This window comes from Micropterus dolomieu, linkage group LG15, assembly GCF_021292245.1.
Source record: "Micropterus dolomieu isolate WLL.071019.BEF.003 ecotype Adirondacks linkage group LG15, ASM2129224v1, whole genome shotgun sequence".
In the NCBI taxonomy this organism is placed as follows: domain Eukaryota; kingdom Metazoa; phylum Chordata; class Actinopteri; order Centrarchiformes; family Centrarchidae; genus Micropterus; species Micropterus dolomieu.
The window spans coordinates 22,088,775-22,109,020 of record NC_060164.1 but is presented as its reverse complement, the minus strand read 5'-3'; the positions used below and the strand labels follow the sequence as shown (position 1 = coordinate 22,109,020).

The 20,246-nt window shown below is 40.1% G+C and overlaps 1 protein-coding gene and 3 long non-coding RNA genes across 6 annotated transcripts in view; 2 read left to right on the top strand and 2 right to left on the bottom strand.

Moving 5' to 3' along the window:
• The window catches only part of LOC123983846 (monocarboxylate transporter 12-B-like), a 10,501-nt gene extending 2,629 nt beyond the window's left edge, over positions 1 to 7,872 (top strand). The window contains exons 3-10 of one of the 2 annotated variants that reach the window (XM_046070260.1): positions 378 to 740; positions 2,518 to 2,621; positions 3,125 to 3,268; positions 3,980 to 4,075; positions 4,299 to 4,455; positions 5,194 to 5,961; positions 6,054 to 6,313; positions 6,725 to 7,872. In XM_046070260.1, the coding sequence (XP_045926216.1) occupies positions 604 to 740; positions 2,518 to 2,621; positions 3,125 to 3,268; positions 3,980 to 4,075; positions 4,299 to 4,455; positions 5,194 to 5,961; positions 6,054 to 6,313; positions 6,725 to 6,912 (1,854 nt within the window). In that variant the 5' untranslated portion in view covers positions 378 to 603 and the 3' untranslated portion in view covers positions 6,913 to 7,872. The remainder of the gene's footprint in view (positions 1 to 377; positions 741 to 2,517; positions 2,622 to 3,124; positions 3,269 to 3,979; positions 4,076 to 4,298; positions 4,456 to 5,193; positions 5,962 to 6,053; positions 6,314 to 6,724) is intronic. The other variant, XM_046070261.1, reaches the window with a different exon arrangement.
• Positions 2,978 to 6,903, bottom strand: LOC123983849. 2 transcript variants are annotated; one of them, XR_006828307.1, is made up of 4 exons: positions 5,635 to 6,903; positions 4,942 to 5,032; positions 4,288 to 4,432; positions 2,978 to 3,321 (listed from the first exon to the last, which is right to left on the bottom strand). It is a non-coding gene; the product is annotated as an uncharacterized LOC123983849 (long non-coding RNA). The 2 variants fall into 2 exon arrangements; XR_006828306.1 differs by lacking the exon at positions 2,978 to 3,321 and having other exon boundaries at positions 3,328 to 4,432.
• A 169-nt stretch (positions 7,873 to 8,041) lies between the features above and the next one.
• LOC123983850 lies at positions 8,042 to 12,197 on the top strand. The gene is made up of 3 exons (XR_006828308.1): positions 8,042 to 8,079; positions 8,203 to 8,321; positions 12,177 to 12,197. It is a non-coding gene; the product is annotated as an uncharacterized LOC123983850 (long non-coding RNA).
• A 996-nt stretch (positions 12,198 to 13,193) lies between these two features.
• On the bottom strand, positions 13,194 to 14,270 carry LOC123983848. Its single transcript, XR_006828305.1, has 3 exons — positions 14,212 to 14,270; positions 13,714 to 13,930; positions 13,194 to 13,410 (listed from the first exon to the last, which is right to left on the bottom strand). It is a non-coding gene; the product is annotated as an uncharacterized LOC123983848 (long non-coding RNA).
• Positions 14,271 to 20,246: the final 5,976 nt, after the last annotated feature.

Here is a 20,246-nt window from a genome sequence, read left to right as displayed (position 1 = left end):
GGGGGGGGGGGGGGGGGGGGGGGGGGGGGGTTGAAACTCCAGGAGAACCGCGGGGAAAAGGATAGAGAAGTATATTTGCATAAACATGTGTGCACAGTACATATGCATGTTTTTAGACTTGCAGCTGGAGAGGCGTGTTTCAACACTAGCAGAGTTCTAAGATACTGCTGTCTGATGTAAAGGCTGAACGTCTCATCGAGGAAATAATCCACCAAATGTATATTACTTCACCAATGTGTTGTGTTTAGTAGCTGGCAGCGCTCATTTTAAACTAGATTGGATGCATGGACAAATGGACCAGAAAGTAGCTTTAACTCTTTATGATGCTGACATTCGCAGCTTATCATCTGCCTGTTGTGGTTTCTGTGTTTTTTCAGTGACCGAGGACGAAGAAGGAGCTAACAAAAAGGAAAGAAGGGCCTTTTTTTTCTGATCTTCAAGCAAGTGACTGAGGCTTTTGACAGAACAAGCCCAGCCAATGAAAACATGCTGTACATTTAGAGACAAAAGGAGAACATTGAGGAGTGGAGTGTGACCTCCACCGTCCCTTCTAACAGTGGGAGGGGAAGCTGATGTCAGTCTGCCTTGTGATTAGCTGGAGTGATGGCAGTCACCAAGGAGGAGAAGCTCAACAGAGGTAGAAGGTCGTCGGGGGTCACGACCCCACCAGAAGGTGGCTGGGGTTGGATGATCGTGGCTGGTTCTTTCCTCGCCACCATCTGCATTCGGGCAGTGACCAGGTGAATGTGTGTGTCTGTGTGCATGTCTGGAGTATGAAGTTTGAGGAGTAAGATCATGGGCAGCACAACAGCTCGCCCAGTACTGGGTAAACTTAAGTAGTTGGTATACAAGTTATCAATGTGATGGGCTATAGCCTATACTAAAAAAGTCACTAAAGTTACATGGATCTGGACGATTTGTGGAAGTTAGTATTTTAGCATGTCCCTGTCAGAGGAAGATTTGAGCTCTTATTAAATGCTGGATTTGCAGTATTGTGTGGCGTATGGTTCTGCCATACAAGGCTTCGTGCTCTTAGCTTTGGTCATTATCACCTTTATGTTATTTCTTGGCAAGACTCCATTCCCACTCAGCTCACATTGTCTAAGCCACTAAACTGATTTAGCAGCAATATTTTTTCTTTTTTCCACTAAGACTTTGAAATCCTGCTGAGATATTTCCATCTTCCAAATTTGCACAGCCAGCACAATTCCTCCACAACTCAGCTGTGAGCTGACATATGCTTTCCACTGCCATTACCTTTTTAATATGTGTACAAAATGTGTAAAAAAAATTAAATTGAGATATGTCACAATCTACATACAGTAGATACTTTAACTGCTATGTAGCTTGTTTATTATTGTAATATCTAATCCGCAAAGCAACTAAAGCTACAAAGTAAAATATTTTCATCAAATGTAATCACCAATGCATGATACTAAAATCTAATCTACCTTCATAACTCTATATTTCTTAATATGTAAAATACTCCATGAGAAATACGGGGAATAAAATGTTAAACTTCAATATTCCAGAACAGATCACACAACTGTCTGTTTGATCACTTGGCTTCTTGTTTCACTTTTTAACTTGCTTCAGAGGGAGTATTAACATTCCCAGCGCTTTCTCTCTATGTGTGCATATATGTATGTGTGTGTGTGTGTGTGTGTGTGTGTGTGTGTGTGTGTGTAAGAGAGAAAGAGAGACTAATATGTTTGCATATGATGATGGACATATTGTAAGTAAAAAGACGGCTGTAGTCTTCCAGTATCTTCAACCAAGTCCAGTTGCCCTTGACTTTAACCTTCGTTGGCTAACGGCTGTAGTCATTTTTAAATTGAAAATGAACTGTGGGAAGTGATTAGTGACTGTCTTTTCCGCCCCTCTTGTCGCAACTTTCACCAAAGTCTGATCTGCTCTGGTCAAATGCCATGTGGCTTGGGAGTGATCTCTGTGGTTACATAACAGACAATGAGAGTCATAAAAATGGGTCAGGGCCCTCAGATTGGTGAATGATAGCCATAAACTGATAAACACCTCACTCAACTCTAGTTTATCAACTATTTGATGTCAGCTCTCACCTTCTGTACTCTTCCCTGAATATAATAAATGTGTTATTATAAAGAACACCGTGTCATGGTCTTGCAAAACTTTGTGCCCCAAGTTTATGATGAGGTGGTAAACTGGTGGCACAAAATTTTGCAGCGTTGTCTTCTCTAATGAAGTTTTGGTGATGGGGTGGTGATGGTGCAATGGATAAGACACATGCCTTTGAAATGAGGGACACGGGTTCAATCCCCTACTGTGACCCATCCACCAACCCCTTTACAAACAAATATGATAATGTATTGTGTAAAATAATAAAAAAATTAAATAATAAAAAGAGTATAGGTATAACTCTTGTGCTGCATCAGTGAGCCAAAGGGAAAGTAAAAATCAACATTTATAAGTACTATATATTTTTTGCAGACTATTGCGTAAAATGCACTAAATCCAACCTCCCTCTGCTTCTGTATCCAGATGTGTTTCCATGTTCTTTGTGGAGTTCCAGCTGCACTTTGAGAAGGATTATTCCACAACTGCCTGGATCCACAGTCTGATCGACTCCACCACCATGCTCTGTGGTAAGACCACCAGTACTAGCATTTGAAGGCAGGTCAGTGCTACAGTTAAGCCAGGTTTAACTGCAGCATTGGGGTGTTTGGTGCAGGAAGTGTTTCAGTTATTTCTAAAAACTGTGAGAATCTTTAAGCATTTCTGGTATTTTCTCATAAACTACAACTCTTACGTGAATGAAAGAATCTGACACATGTATTCCGTATTTCTCTTTCACTGTTTGTATTTTGATGCAGATCCAAATTTAATTTCCAGTGAAAATTAAATATTAATTTGGGTATATAAAATGACAAAGTGTCATCAAGTCATCAAGTGTTTGGGAACATCAAAACTGGAGAGCAATAAAAGATCAGTTTAAATAAAGTGCAAACATTATGCTTTTTATAAAAATAATTGACTCAGTAAAGTTTACAGGTTTTATATCCCACATATAGCCTATATGAGTTGCTGTGCGTGAACTGCTCAGTGAAAATCAGTCAGTAAAATAGTAATCCACAGAAACTGTTTCTAGCTCCTCTGGGGTGTTTCCTTGGAAATCGCCTGTCCTGCAGAGCTACAGTGATCCTAGGAGGTCTGCTGTCTTCTGCTGGTCTGGTCCTCAGCTCCTTTGCTTCCAACCTGGAATATCTCTACATCTTCATGGGCATCCTTACAGGTACACACCATATGCCTACCATTTCATAGATAGTTTTAAACTGCCCCCGCCTCCTACACAAATAAAAAAATTAAAAAATCAACCAATGGCAGTGGAGGTGTCTCTGTGCTAGGCTAGCTCAGAAGCACCCGCAGATAGCATAGAGAGTGACATGCAGTGAGCTGAACTTCAATCTGCATTTCACCATTTTGAAGTTTAAAACTTTTTTTGCCTTAATTGCTCAAAATCTAAAGTAATATTATCAACTGTGGCGGAATATCTCTACATCAATTTAACCTGCAACTTTGTCTTACTTCATTGTAACCTGAAAAGCGTCAATTTTAGATATTATTTGCATCTGCACACTTATACTATAGATATAAATAACCATGTTATTTAGAATATTTAATGTGTATTTTATGTTTAATTACTCCTTAAACCTTCCCCATAGTAATCAAATTATAACATTATACACCCTCACCCCCATACATGTAAGAGTCTGACCCTTTTCAGTCCACACTTATTGATGTCTGATTTTTTTATTAATTAAAAACTAAATACAAGCATTAAGTTGTTTGTTTGGGAGATACATACTTTTTTTCTGATGACATTTCATGGTTCTGTGGAGGTTGAATGCACTTAAATGTAATGCATGTATAAGAACATGTGTTTAGATTTGGCAACATTTGGCAGGTTTTGCCAAACTCCAAACCCTTTATCCATCCTCCACAGGTCTTGGCTTTGCTCTCAGCTACACACCAGCCATAGCGATGGTTGGGAGGTACTTCAGTGAGAGGAAAGCTCTGGCCTATGGCATCGCCCTGTCTGGTAGTGACATCTTTGCTTACTTGTTGCTTTGTTTTCACCTCATTAATACCTTACTTTCCCATCCACTCTTCTACACCTTCATTCACTTTTCTTTCTACCTTATGTCTTTCACTGTTTTCCTCCATGCTTTTCTTTAGTCTGTTGAAGTCCCCCTACCTGTGCTTCTCCTCTACTCTCCTTGCCTCATTTCATCCCATTAAATTCAATTTCACCTCATCTTCAGGTAGTGGCATTGGGACCTTCATCCTGGCTCCTGCAGTCCAACTACTTATAGAGCATTACTCCTGGAGAGGAGCACTGCTCATCCTGGGAGGATTTGTTTCCAACCTGTGTGTCTGTGGTGCTCTGATGAGGCCGCTGGAACAAAGAGGAGGTGACATGTAAGTTCCTGTTCCACTTATACTAGGACTGCAACTATATATTTCTTCAGTTCATATTCATCAGTTCTGTATTTGATTAACTGATTAAGAGTTCCATCCAAAAAATGTCACATAATTGCTTGTTTTGTCAACAACAAATAACAATCCAAAACACAAAGATAATTAATTTACAATTAAAAACAGAGGAGAGCAGTACATTCTTAGAGCAACAGAAGGATTGGCATTTCCACTAGAAAAATAACTATCAACTATCTGCTATCAAAAGTTGATGGACTTATTGCTTAATCAACTAATTAAATATTTCTACATGTGGGAAATATGCTTATTCCCATTCTTGCTGAGTGTTAGATGACAAGATTGATACCACTAGCTGTGTTTGTGTGCTACCTGTGGAGCTAGAATGAGCACATTATATGTTGTTTGTTTAATCCACACACAGACTGAAAAGTAAAAATGTCAAGTTGTGGTTTTGCTGGGAGCACTGACCTCTTGAAGTCTTGTCGTCACCGACGGTACAAGGCAACCAGCGAAGACTCTGGGAATCCAGGTCTCTCACACCAATCATGCGTCTTATCCACTGCCACACCATAGTTAACTGGCATGAGAGTGGTATTGATCTTCCCAGTTAACTCTGGCCAGAAAGCCAATAAGCATATTTCACCTGAACTAATCCTTTAGGAACTAAAATATACCAAATTCACTTTATGATCCATTTCAATGTATTTTTTTTTCTAAAAGGATATGGCAGAACAATATGGCAAACTTGGAGAAAGCTTGCATGACAACAGTGCTGGATTCCAAAGACACCAAACAAGTATCTGATTGCAGCCAAGTGGAGCCAAAACAGCTGGAAATGAACAACTTAAAGGATACACAAAGGCTTCTCATAGCCAATGGAGTGCTCAAAAACTGTGGACTTGAAAACAACAAACTAGGTTTGGGGAACATAGCACTGCTATCAAGTCCGAACCTGCCTCATCCTAGTTTAACAGATCTGAAGATAGCTGAATGCATGTTATTTAGCAACAAGCTAACAGAGACAATGCTAGGGGAGATCAAACTCGCAGATGTGAAAGTAGCAAATGGTTGCACAATTGAGGACTTGAAATCAGTGGAAAGGATGAACTTGAACAACAAGCCAGCTAACATGGATGCTAAGATAGAAGATTCAGAACTCACCGAAGCCAGACCAACAGATGCCTATCAATTAGATAAAATCATTAGCCCTCCTCCACAGCCTTTGGTGATCACAAAAACTTCATCCAGAAATCTCTGTTTTAGTCTCAAGTCCAGGGAGGAGTTTGGATTTCTGGTGTTACCAGACTTCCTGATTCTGTCTGTGTCACTCCTATTTCTGGCATATGGCTGCAGTGCTCCAGTAGTGTACCTGGTTCCTTATGCCCTCAGTGTGGGGGTGGGGCACAAGCAGGCTGCCTTCCTCATGTCCATATTTGGAGTCAGCGGCATTGTGGGCAACATCACCTTTGGATGGATCACAGACAGGGAGTAAGTAGGGTCGAGAGGTGTGATTTTGTGTGTGTGAAAAAATGCCAGGTATTTCATTAAGGCCCAGTACTGATGGTTTTCCTTCCTTCTAGGTGTCTGAAGAGGTATCGCATGCTGAGCTATATGGTGGCGATAGGCATGGAGGGCCTCTGCTGTATGTTCATCCCCCTCCTTCAGTCCTTCTCCCTCCTGGTCCCATTTTCCATACTGTACGGGTACTTTGACGGGGCGTATGTAGCGCTCATCCCGGTGGTGACCTCTGATGTCGTAGGCTCCACCTACCTGACCTCCGCTCTGGGTGTGGTCTATTTTCTGCATGCTATTCCCTACCTGATCAGCCCACCAATAGGAGGTAAGTGTTCATGGATTTATTAACTTTATTTACAAGCCATAACTGTTTAAAGGTGTCCTGTAAAATTCTTGAGGGTATTTCTGTCACATTCATTTTGAGATGTTGACATACAAAACAAGGATACAACTTTTGAGATTTTTACGTTGGCCTTGCATATCCTTTAGACTACTTGTTTTTGTGGAATAAAGCAGTTAATCTGATATCCTTTCCATTTCACTAGTGTTAACAACATTACAAAATATTTGTACACAGTTTGCGCATAAACTGAGGAAAACAAGGAAGCGACATTTCAAATCCTGGAATCACAGCTAGCTGCTTAGAGCCAGATAACACATTTGGTATTTTACCCTAAAGGTTTGTGTTTTTTTCCCACTAAGCTATAACACATATTTCCTTTTTCTCTTTCTCCAGGTTGGTTAGTAGACAGGACTGGAAACTACACAGCAACCTTCTTCCTCAGTGGGGCTTCCTTCATGTTCAGCTCTGGGGTCCTAGCAGCTGCTATGTTAGTCAGACACTGCCGGAGGTCCAAGTCTAACTCAGCTGTACATCTAAGTCCTAATTACATTGCTGCTGCAGGTCAGCAGGGAATCATGTGATGTGTCAATCAATATGCTGCTTCTCAACCTGCGCGGATGTGCACCTCATGACGGCTAAAATGCGAGTTTACAAAGAATATAGTAACAGTGCTATTTTGATGTACATTATACGCTTCTGATTTGTTTTGGACATATGACCCATAGCTCAGGCTCAACAAGAGCAGTGGCCAGAAGACACAAAGCTGCCAGAACCTGTGTCTTTCAAATAAAACAAAGAAGAAATATTGTGACTTCAAGACAAACAGTTTGTGTTATAATGAGTTTTCTGTTTGTTGTTTAATGTGGATATTTTATTTTTTAAAACCAGCTTTCTTACTTAATGGACGCCAAAGTTTGCAAGCAGGTTGCCATTAACATTCACAGGCTTTAGGGAGCTTTCCTGTAATATTGAGATTCAAACTGTTTGTGCCAATTTACTTTAGTTTCTAAAGTGTTGCTTTTTCAGGTTGACACCTGACTACGTTGAACATCGCTACACGTTAGGCTACTCTGTGCAGGTAGCACTGTGTATATAATAATCTTTACACAACTGTTTTCATGATACTTCTGTTCTAGTAGGCTTTTTTAAACATGTTTACATTGCCGGCTTCCCACTGTGTTTGTGTCATATTAGTAGAAGCAGAAGAATGTGATTCATTTGCATGTGTCATGAACATGTTAAAAATGGTAATGATCTTGCATGCCGCCAAGTCTTAGTGGCAGATGCAAAGAATCAAAACACTTTAAATAATTTTTACCTTACTTTATTTAATGATGATGTTTGGTCGGTATGCTCAATTTATCATAAACAATCTATAGTGGATATTTCTCATCAAATATTCTTGATGGTATTAATGTGAAAACAAATGATAATTTCAATACCTCGGATTGCGCTGCAAGTAGTTGTAACAATCTGAAACTTTTTTTTGCCTGCACCGCTGGAGCTGGTCTCCAGCAGGAATAAATATTTGGAAAAAGTGATATTCAAACAGTGATTAGTAGTGTTGTAGTCAAGACCGCCTTAACTGAGACCAAGTCAAGACCAAGACCAGAGTTTATCGAGACTGAGACAAGACAAAGACTTTTCGGGCTGAGACCAAGTCGAGACCAAGACCAAGGGGAGGGCGAAACTGAGTCAAGACCAAGACCAGTTTGTGACACGCAATAAAATGTGGAACGAGATCACAGGTACTTCTCTAATTGATCTGAAAGATCCATGTTCCCTTTAAAACACCCATGTACAAACACTAAGAGCTGAAATCAACATAAGCATATTTATTCAGCACTCCTTCTCCATGCTTACCTTCGCAGGTATGGGTGGCAGCTGTTACCGAGACAAGACCAAGTACAAATGCGGTCGAGTTCGAGACGAGACCAAGATCATCAAAAAGTGGTCTGAGCACTACAACACTAGTGATTAGTGATATAAGGTATTACTAGAAGGACATTAGAAGAGTCTTGCTATTTAAAAAAAGATAACTTTATCAATGACTTTTTTTTTTCTAACAGAAAAAAAGTCTGTGGAAATATTACATGATTTAAACATTTAGTTTCGCCCGGTCAAACATTTTATCGCCCCAGCTAGACGGTAGACACCTGTAAGATCTTGAATGTGCCACTGAAGATGAAACCCACTGCTGGTCAGCAGGTAACTGTGAACTTTAAAGAGGTGGTATTATGCTCACTTTCATTTTCAAAATCTTATTTAGGGGTTGTACCAGAGCAGATTAATGGTTAAATTTTCAAAAAAACACCATATTTTTTTTCATACTGCACATTGCTGCAGCTCCTCTTTTCTCCCTCTGTTGAAGGCTTCGTCTTGTCTCTAAATGATCTTTTTTGGGAGTTGCACATGCGCAGTTCCTAGTTAAGGACTACTATCAGAAGCAGAGAAGGGCAAGTCAGTGAGAAGCAAATACGTCTTTGTTTCAGCTGTACAAGTTGCTGACCAGCTTGGCTAGAGAAAGAGTTTCAGAGTGATGAGTTAATAATCTTTCACAAACGTTTTAACTGACCTCTCTCTACATCACAGTAACAACCTTACATTGACTGTCTGGAGGTTAGCTACTGCTTGGAAGGGATAGGAAGTGTGTGCTGCAACTCAGTGTTTTTTCACCGGTGTTTTTGAGGGCGTGTTGAAGTAGCCGCTTGGCAAGCGTTATATGAGGTGCATTTAGCTTTCTTCCCTGTGTCGTCACAAGGATGAAAGGGAAGCGGCTGGACTACAAAGGAGCTGTTTTCAGGCAGTTCAGAGTGTGAGTGTGTTATCAGAGTGTTTTCTGTGGGAGATGGGAACTTCCTTTGGGGTGGACTTTGGGCTTTTTCACTTTGCAAACCTATCACATGCACAAAAAAGGTATATAACTCAATAAAGGAGAGGGAAAAAGCCAAAAAGCATAATACCACCTCTTTAACGTAGTTTTTGGACGAATGATTAGCTGAACCGTTATGCGGTTCTCTTTCTAGATCCGTGGGTTACAGAAGTAATGTTAACTATTGGTTTCTCTAAAAGATAATTACCCTAATATTTTTTGAAAAAGTCGGTTGATTAAAAAAAGAAGTTTTTATCCAGTTTCTCAAATTGGGGAGTCTTCCATCACAGAATCTGTGTCAAACCAGAGACTGTATTTTTTTAATGGCTTTTAATGTATGGAATATTAAAGTTCATAATCAGCAAGGGCATAGGTTTTGCTTTAGCAATGGAGGAGCCACTTATTTAGAGGGGGGTTTGGGAGCCCTCCCCCAGCATTAAACACTTAATTTCCTGCATTCTGGTGAAATGTTCTGCACCAATTCTTGCCTTTTCTGCATCCATTTATGGTGAAAATGTTTTTAGGCTATGTCAACAGAAACACAAAACTCAGGCAGCAGGTGACAATTTAAAATATAAAATATACCAGAATATAATTCAGTAGGTGTATGGCTTTCAAGTATTTTGTATTTCTTTTTCATTAATGATTTAGTCTTCCCTCCTCTTTGTGTCTTTGTTTGGGGAAGTTCCTCTTTAAATGTAAAAAAAGGATAAATCAATTCATTTTAATTCAGTTAGATACTCCTGGACTGAATGTTCAAAACGTTTTGCTATGTCGGGTAGATGTAATCTGACATGTCCATTTCTATGAAAATAACATAATCATTTAATCACAATGTATCAAAATCTCCCTGCCCCATCCTGTTCATTCCTTGCTCTACTGATATTATATAGAACTAGCGGTGTGAATGCTAAACTGGATTGCTAAACTTCATGCAAGCTCTCATTTCAGCCTCTTGAACAAGCAGTAGATGCTCCTGTCTCTTTAAGCTCCCCCCATCCCCCCTCCTCCCTCCAAAAGCCCACGGTGTTCTGATTGGCCAAGATCCTGAAGCAGGATAATTATGCCGCTCAGCGGTTGAGACAAACTAAGCATAGGAGTTGCCAGTTGTTATTGAGGCTGCAGGCAAATTACCATATATGGAAAACTAGCTCTGTATGACATCATGAAGAGCCAAGAGTAGAGCTCTGGCCATGTTTAACATGAACATCTGACACTGAAACATTATACATAAGACAGAAAATATAAGAAGCCTAATAAGTCTCCTTTAATGTTTGTGTGTGTGTGTGTGTGTGTGTGTGTGTGTGTGTGTGTGTATTGTGTCTGTCAGTGTATTAATGTGTGTGCGTGTATGTGTTCAGTGAAGAGAACACAAACAGGTGTTCAGAAAATAGCTTAACTTCAGTCCACCAATCAGAACAGAGGACCCAGTCCTTTGATCTTTAATCAGCTAACTTATGTCACCAAGGTAACCAGCTCTACAAGTGAGACAGATAGGAAAATCCTTCTGAGACTTTCTGTCAAACAAACCTCCACTGAGACAAAACTATAGGTTGTATCGGCAAAATGACCTGACCAGCAGCAGCAGAAGGCATTTGTGAACGATGTGATATGTTATTTTGTGTGGATAAAGTAAAAAGAGTGGAATTTTGACACAAATTTATAATGGCTTCCAATGGAGGACTTGGCTGTCACTCTTGTCCTTTGGAAGGGCGCTGAGCCAAATCTATAAGTCTGAGGGATTTAAAAAGCCCATGTGAGGAACCACAACAAAATTTACTACGTTTCTGGTAGCAACCGTGAACAAACCATAAAATATTTCAAAACGCTGAATACATCATTAATAGATTAACTTCTTGTGACAAATTTACAGTTTAAATCAAGTCTGTAGCTGAAAGTATGCTGAACTGGTGAGCTTTCAAAGTGGATTAGGTATGAGGAGGATTTCGACAGTCTCTCCATTCACTTAGAATGGGAAATTTTTCCTGGAAAACCTTGAATATTTTGGAAAGCATTCAAGGTATCAATGACAAAAGTAATAGCACCCCATTCCTCATTGAGCCGGACAACTTGGAGTTTGAACAAAGTTTCTACGTCAAAAGCTGTGGGACTAGTTAGCGGGCAAAAAATAATAATAATAAAGGTTAGCAATAACATAGGATGCGAATGCTTGCAGCACCCCATTCACAGAACCCATTTGGGACTAGATGAGACCTGTGCAAAACGAAACTAACTGAAAACACCACAAATCCACACGTTAATTTCAGCAGCTCTGTGCAGCTCACATTCAGATTATACATTTTTATATTGCAAAACCATACATTACCCAATCACAAACTGTCTGCCATTCACTGTGCGAGAGCGGGTTGGCTTGATCACTGTCACAGCGTCCGCTGGTGTCGCATGAGTTGGGTGGAGTGTAATCGCGCCGAATCGACGCTATCACTTATAGGCTACATTAGTTTTTCCAATGCGTGAGAAAATTGATGTATGGCGTGAGGGCGTGTGAAAGGTGTCAACTGCGTGAGTCTCATGCTCAGTGCGTGAGAGTTGGCAGTTCTGTCTGTGACCCTCTGCACAAACTGGGGTTTTCTCAATCTTAACCATTATTAAACCTAGTCTTAAATTAACCCCTCAGTATGTTTCAACCAAACAGCCTTTTGAACAACTGAACACCAGCGAAAACCAAAAATGTCCTCACTCCACCAGTGGTGGCAAATATCAAAGTTGGGTCAACATGTTATCAAAGTAGGGTATTACTGAAACATGTAAGTTAAACAGTTTTGAGGCACATTTAAGTATTTCCATTTTATGCTTATACTTGTACTTATTTATCTAACTTTAACTAGATATATTTTTAGCTCAAGAAGAGAATAGAATCTTTATTTGTACATGTACAACGAAATTGAATGCAGTCCAATCAGTGCAACATCAGTAAACTGCAAAAAGGTTTAAGTATAAAATTAATTTCAGGATGGATTCCACTGGCGGCCTGTCCAGGGTGTACCCTGCCTTTTGCCCAATGTAAGCTGGGATTGGCTCCAGCCCCCGCGACCCTGTACGCAGGATAAGCGGTTGACGATGGATGGATGGATAGATTCCTTAAAGGCAGGGTAGGCAAGTTGCTTCTGAAACACTTTGGTCATATTTGTTGAAACTGTCTATATACATCAATGCATATTAAAAAGTTAGGTGCTCTGAAAAAGAGAGTATAAAAATCGTCTGTCTGTAGTCCTCTCAGGGCTGCAGTAAACACAGCCACTCGTTTCATTCGGACCAAATGCAATGATTGGCTGGCTGACTGTCACTCTCCATCGCTGCCATGGCTACCAGCCCTGCTGCTACAGGAGCTGCCACCCGGTCAGCTGCTCTCTCTCAGACCTGACGGTCAGACCGGAGGTAATATCTGTGTGGCTTTTCAACGATAGTGACTGACAACTGAGGAACACCAAGGGGCTGAAAAGTTACACCGTGGTGGCTTTATTTCTGCTGGACAGGTAATCTGTTTTTTATCATTTTCATGGTAATTTGTTACTTTCATCGCTAGCAAACGTAGCAACCTACTTAGCATTCAGCTAACTGTTGCTCCGACTGCAGGCTGGTGTAGGAACCAGAGTAGAGACGATGAATTCTATCTAGCTGTAGGTGAGCTGGAAAACTGCAGCGCGAGCTGTGTTTTCCAATGCTAATATTAGGAAAGACTTTTACTGTAACTGGTGTTATGACATTACTTATTTTACCAGAAGTAAAAAATCCTGTATGTTTTATTTCCACCCTCAGGTCACCTGCAGTCTTCCAACGCCCTGTGCTTCTCACCAGTACACTGATCGGACCATGCTGGTTGGCCTGGATTACAACCACTGTGTCCACAGACCAGCCAGGAGAAAAGCTGATGACACAGTTCAGTATGTTGCATTATGAGTACTCTTGTGCATTTTACTCAATACATTTATAAGTGATGAGTCAAAAAATATTAAACAGTATGAGGAATACAGATAGATGGTGCTGATTTATTGTTATTGATTGCATTTTATTTACTTAGTATCACCATTCTGTGACCAAGTGCTCCACACTGCCACACTACAAACTGTCTGGATGCTGCCTGACTGAACTGTCTGTTACTCTGTCCTGGGTCTGGAAGGTCAGCCTTGTGTGGTGCATGGAAACACTGTCGTCTGCATGTTGTCCACAGTCCTCAGATTCTGGCCTGTAAAGGAATATATAGTTGTTAGAACCCCAAATTGGAAAGATCGGTGTAATAGGACAGTAGAACATTCATCAACATGATCAGATATTTTTATTGAACAGGGGTTTGTTGTTTTCTAACAGGACTCCTGTGTCTACATTACATACCAGGTCAAAAAAAGTAACAACAATAGTAATGCATTACATTTATAAAGCACTTTATTTTTGACAGTCAAAGGGCTTAGGGGGAAACACCAGAGAAACTTTTAGACAAGTACACTGGGAGATAATAGACTAATATTAAAATATATATGTATAGATATACCTGTTCATATGCTGTTGTTGGAGCGTGAAGCTCGACGCAGGTCCTAGAAGATGTGTTCCTTGGCTTGCACCTCGTCCTCTCCGTCCTGCCTCTTCTTCCTCGGACCCCAGCAGCCCTCCCTCCTCTGCTTTGCCTCGACCCCAGTCCTGTCCCGGTCTGTGCTTGGCTCTGGGGTGCAGTCCACATCAGAGACAATAATGCTGTCACAGTGGAAGCTCTAACATGCAAAAAGACGTACATGTTATGAGTCTAACACGAAATTCACGTTTGTGTAGTGTAACTGATGGAAACGAGAAAATGTGTATCAGCCTTTTTTTAGCTTTACCTAATGTAACCGCAGCTGTTAGCACAGCTATCTGTTGCTAACAGTCAGCTCGTTACTGATTAAAACTCGGTCTTTTTAAACCTATCCAATAATAACATGCTATCTTGATAGTGACTACTAACAGCCGGGTTAGTTGTTTATTTTCATAATGATAAAGTTAGATGTTTTCTTACCCCTGATGTGAGCCGCTGCACTCCGCTTGTTACACTGTCCTCGTCCTCCTGCGGTGTCGGCAACGCGCGTTCACGTGTTTTGGGGGCGTGGCTTTGAAAGGAGCCCAGAAGGGAGGGGGAGGGAGTTTCTCTGTTCGATACTTTGTTGCACACCCAGACTTCTATGCCAAAATGACAGAGGTGTGAAGAAGCATCAGAGTGATGATTTGTTTGTTCATGTAAACTGAGAATATTATTTGTTTCTGGATTCCTGAAGTAATAATAATCTATTCTGTTTTGTTGAATCTGCTGTATTCGCAAGATGCAAAATTTTATTTTACATTTCACAACACAACACATGGTTGCACAATGAAATTAATGATAATTTAAATATATACACAAAACAATATACCGTCATTTAAATACATATATTTTCTGTTCTGTTGATTCTCTTCTGTTTGGTTGTTATGATGAGTTTAATCTAAAGCAATGTATTGTGCTCTATTATTTTCTCTTCTATTTTGATCTGTTCTTTTCTCTTGATTCTCTTGATTCTGTTCTGCTCTGTTTTGTTATATTGTATTCTACAGTAGAATACATCTCACTCGAATTAGAAAATTTACTTACCCTTAAAAGTAAGCTGCGTCAAATTTAATTATCACTGTTATTCATGCACTGTATTTATCTTTTTCAAGTGTCTGTGTTAAACACAGTGTTTAGAGATGTACTTTGCATTTTGGCTTTCGTGTAGTTTCCTGATGTGCCAGATACAGAGGACATGATGTCACATCAAGATAATTCTAGCAGCAGTGGTGTGATGTTTCCAGAGCTACAACTTAGCACTGTTAACATTCAGCAGTCATACAGGGGAAAGACACATCTGTTAATGTGTTTTTTGACCTTGTTTTTCAGCTTAAAGATGAAAGTACAAATCTCCACTAAATATCAATTATCAAAACAACTTAACAGCGTATACACTAGAGCCTGTAAAAGGCAAGGAGTTACACAAGAAAGATTACAGATTTTTAACACAACATCACGGTTTCTAACTGTGATGTTGTGTTAAAAAAAAAAGTTAGCTACTTGACGACGGGACCATTTCACCTTTGGCCAATTTGTTTGCTTGCAATGTTATCTCCTCTGAATAACTTTGTCAGCTGATGCTGTGAAATGTAAATGTAGCCGACATCCCTTTGGGTGTGTAAAAAAATTTAAAAATGTAACAGAAGAAATTAAATGAATTTACTGCACATCCACTTTTATATTTGTAAGTGTGTGTTTGTGTTACAGATCTGGCAGTGTGTGTGCAGGCACTGGGTGTTGTCCTCTCCCATCCTAAAAAAGACTGGGTTCCACTCGTTCCACTACACAAGTCAGTTATAACAGGCTGAAGCCACAAGGAGGCAGTGAGCAGCTTCAGGATGTTCAGTCCATCAATTACTTGTTGAGGATTTCATACATAAAAAAAGTTTATTCAAAACGATTGGTCTAGCAGCAGAGAGCTACTGGACATTGAGGATGTGAAAATGGTGCTTAATGAAACCAAAACAACAAAACTAGGTTTAAAATGAACAAAGAAAGGGACAGAGCAAATTACAAAGCATTGCCAAAATGTCTTAAACACTCTTCTCAAAATGTCATCCACATACTCTTTCTATCCTGTCTTTAGATAGATCTAAAGCGTGTAAACTTGTATAACTGGGTTGCATAATTAAATAGTGTGATTTTAGTTTCCACGATGGAATAATAAAGATGTCATTGCAAATTATAAAGCCAAAAGTGCTGGTAAATTGGTTTGATTTTGGACCTTTTATGATTAATAATTGCAAAGACAAAAGCCCAGATATCAAGAGAGGGGTGGATCCCTTTGTGAGTTACATTACTCATGTTATCAGATAACTGGGATTACCCCTGTAACCATAAAAAGTAAATTTCCCTCTTACTTACTGCCACAGGTACACACAAACACACGCAGCTATTTTTTGTGTAGTCTTGTGTGTAGCGTTCGTTATATATGCATATAGGACGATGAACTGTGTGTTTTATTGCGTCTGGACTCGTACGCTTTATCTGTGTGCCGGTGCATTCAGAGGAGTGTGTTTGTACAAGCATGTGTGTGTGTGGGTGTGCGTGTGTGATCACTAAAGAGAACATCCCGTTCTGGCTGTATCTGCCCCCACACGGGGAGCCCTCAACCTTGCATCGTTACTCTGCTGCAACCACTGTTGCGTGTTTACTCTGCATCCTAAAACGAGACACGTTTGCTCGTACCTAAAGACAGTACTCCTCTGCCTGTGTTTGGATTTATTTTCTACCTTAAATCTCATATTTTCTGCATCTGAGCATCTCAGCTGATGTTTTTGTTTTATTTGTATAAAGTCTTTAGTAACTCAGAAGTTGAGAATAATGTCACGTTCAGTTCTTGAAAATACTTTTTGTCAGCTTGTGCAATAACAATATAAAGAGTTCATATTATGTAGACAAGTGAAACAAGAAGTTGATCAGTCAATATCTCAATATGCATACAGCATGCAGTCGTTAAAAGTATGTTCATTTTACTCTCTGTTATGTTGTCATGTCACAAATACCTTTGTAATTGCATTTTAAGTCCAGTGGATGGTCTGCTGTGAGAAAGGACTGGTAACAGCCAAAAATCTAAAAAGCTTGTTGTCTGTCTGTAGACACATTCACTGATCTGTGTGAAAGTGAGAAATCTGATAAGGTAGTTATGTTTCCAGTAAACAGTTTTGTCTTTAACCCTATAGTCTGTAATCCAAAACTGATCGGGAGCATAGTATTGTATGAACTGGAAAAATCGTCGTTAGCCTCTGAAACAGCATGTTTTGCTGACGCTGAAGTGGCAGTTGGGTCACACTGTTTCACCAGCAGATGACTATCCTTGGGGGTCGCTGACCACAAATACATTCTCAAACTGTGGAAACACTGACTCAACTATTTGCCATTAATGATACTTGTAGCACATATCTGATGTATAAACCAGATGTAAAGTGACTTACTATAAGTACATTCAACCTCTATATGAAAAAGAGATGTCATCAACACTTGTTACAGTAAGTTTATCTTTTCTGGTTAAGTTGGTGAGATGTTAAGCCCAGCTGTTAAATGCCCCCACTTCCTCCAGGCAAATGACTTCCAATATGGCTGCCAGGTTACATCCCCTGAAAGCTTACACAGGCAGCCTCTGTGATCAAATACTCTGTGTGTGTCTGTGTGTGGGTTTATGTGTGTGTTTTTCAGACAGAAGTTTCCACTGTGTAGGTGGATGCGTGGGAGGCAGGCGCAGGAGGGGTTTCCTCTGAGGTTGGCATCCCCGAACACAGAAAAAAACACAGAAGAAAAAAAGGACTTCCCCTGCTTCTATAATGACACACACAGGCACACGCGTGCACACACAAAACCTTTTTCTGTCTGATGTTCAGATTTGAATATATTTAATTGATGTGAAACACCAAAGCACACAGCAATGTATTGTAAAATTTGTCAATACTTGTCTTTAGTCTGTATTCTTGCTTGTTGTAGAAGCCTCTAATCTGAATTGATCCCAATAGCAGATTTTGATCAGATTCCACATAGACAATCATGAGACTGATTCATTCTTCTTCTCCCTCTTATTGTTCTGGGTTTCATTGGATCCTTTCAGTCACATTACCACACAGGGCATGCACCTGCATAGCAAACATGCAGACATTAACCTGGGTTTAGTCGGAGGTTATAGACTGCTGATCCACATGGGGGAGGCAAAGCCAATACGATGCTAGAGCAGAGCATTTAAACATGGCCACCATATGGGAGCATGTGCTTTTAAATATTCTTTAATAGGGCACAAAGCCTAACTATTTCTGCCAGATCTTTCTTCCACTTTCATTTCTTCACACAGGCAGTGAGAAAAATATGGACTGCACATTTTCATATTCCAGATCAGAATCTGTTTGACCTTTGCATTGTCTCATGTGACGCTTGTGTAGTGTATAATACATACACTGTCCCATTAATGTTTATATGCTGTTTCCAGCCCGGCAATAATATCACTCTGGATAGAAGCACTGAGCAAGTTTTCATTTTGATTTAAATCAAATATTTTTTGCTACTTTAAGCACAGACATAGTTGAACTACAAAACAGCATTACTGATGTCAGCAGGAAACGTGATCTCAGACAGACACACACACACACACACACACGCAAGACACCTGCATTGTTGGTTTACAATAGATTCACTTGCAGATAAACTTTTGTCATGCTGCAACCAGGTGCATGTGTGTGTGTGTGTGCTCTACCACATCATACACTCATACACACTTCTCTGTGGGAAGACAAACACGCTACTAAACACAAGACACTCCTGAGGAAGCACAGATGAAAAGGACACATGTAGACACTTCCTCACACAGTGTATGTTACCTTATGAAATCTTTATCTCACTTGTTTTATAGAAGGAAGATTATTGTCACATACATGTTGCGAAATTCATTCTCTGCATTTAGGAGCAGTGGGCAGCCACTGTGCAGCACCAGTGTTGGTCAGTGCACTAACTGGAGACTGGAACCCAGAGCAAACACACACAGACAGATCATGCAAACCATACAGAAAGGCTGGGACGGGGGTTTGAACCCGCAACCTTCTTGCTGTGAGGCAACAGTGCTATCGACTGGACCACCAGTTTATTTCTTAATCTCGTATCTTAATTGTTATATTGTGGTATTTCAGCTGTCATGTTTACCAAAACATAACTGTTGTGGCTGTCGAAAAAAACTTTCTGTTTACGTAGTTATTTGTAAAAAAAAAAAAAAAAGTTTCCTGCACTTTTACCAGCACAGGACAGTCACATTGTAGAATAGTCTGTGTTTGTTTGAAGTATTCCCTCATGGGTTTGACCTGATGGTTAAAAACAGTCACAGCGTAACTGGATTTCTGAAACCTGTAAACTCTGACTGCAGTTCTAAGAAAGTGGGCATGATAACATTTCATTTTTGGTTTTACCAAGTATACTCAGTGATATGTACCTCTCCCTTGAAGAAAAAGGTGATCCTTGCGTATGTGTTTGTGCAAATAAACAGATGCTTGCAAGACCAACTCACTGTTCACACTTTCTTTTACAGTAGTGAACAAATGATCAGTAATGAGCTTAAAGAGTGTCTCACAGTTTGGAATTCATTTTCTGTACTCTGCAGTCCAGAATCAGAAACAACCATGTGCTTCCTCTGACACACATGTTGTCGCCAGCCACTTCTTCTCCCCGGTCAAGAGGGCTGAATGTGCCATACCTTCACACTGTCCACTATCCAGTCAGGAGCCCCAACGAGCACAGAGTCTAGGGGTGGTCAGGTTTAAGCAAGATTGTAGAGTAGCCAAGTTTTTCAACAGCAGCAACCCATACATGTTTCTCCTCTTTGTATAGCTCCAGTTTCCAATTCAAAATAATGGGGAAAACTTCTAAAATGTGATACTGCTTCTTTCTCCTTTTCCCTTTTCCTTTAGTTGTTGCAAATCTGGTCCCAAAGGACTGGGAAAAGTGATGATTATCAAGCAACAGATTCCTCTCAAACTGATGCCTCCTTCAGCCATAGCTCTTGCTCTCATCTTTAACAACAGGTAATAGACTTGTACACAATCTAAACAGTCAACATTTTAGGGTGAAACTGAGTTCAAACTGAGTGAAAAAAAACGTCCAAAAAAAGTATATACAGTGGGGGAAATAAGTATTTGACCCCTTGCTGATTTTGCAGGTTTGCCCACTTACAAAGAATGCAACAATCTACAATTTTAATCATATGTACATTCTAACAGTGAAAGACAGAATCCCAAAGAAAATTCCAGAAAATCACATCATATGAATTTATTAAAATTGATAACCATCTGATGAGGAAAAACAAGTATTTGACCCCCTGGACAAACAGCATGTTAATATTTTGTAGAAAAGCCATTATTGGCCAGCACAGATGTCAAACGGTTTTTATAGTTGGTGACAAGGTTTGTGCACATTTCGGCAGGGATGTTGGCCCACTCCTCCCTGCAGACAGCCTCCAAATCATTCAG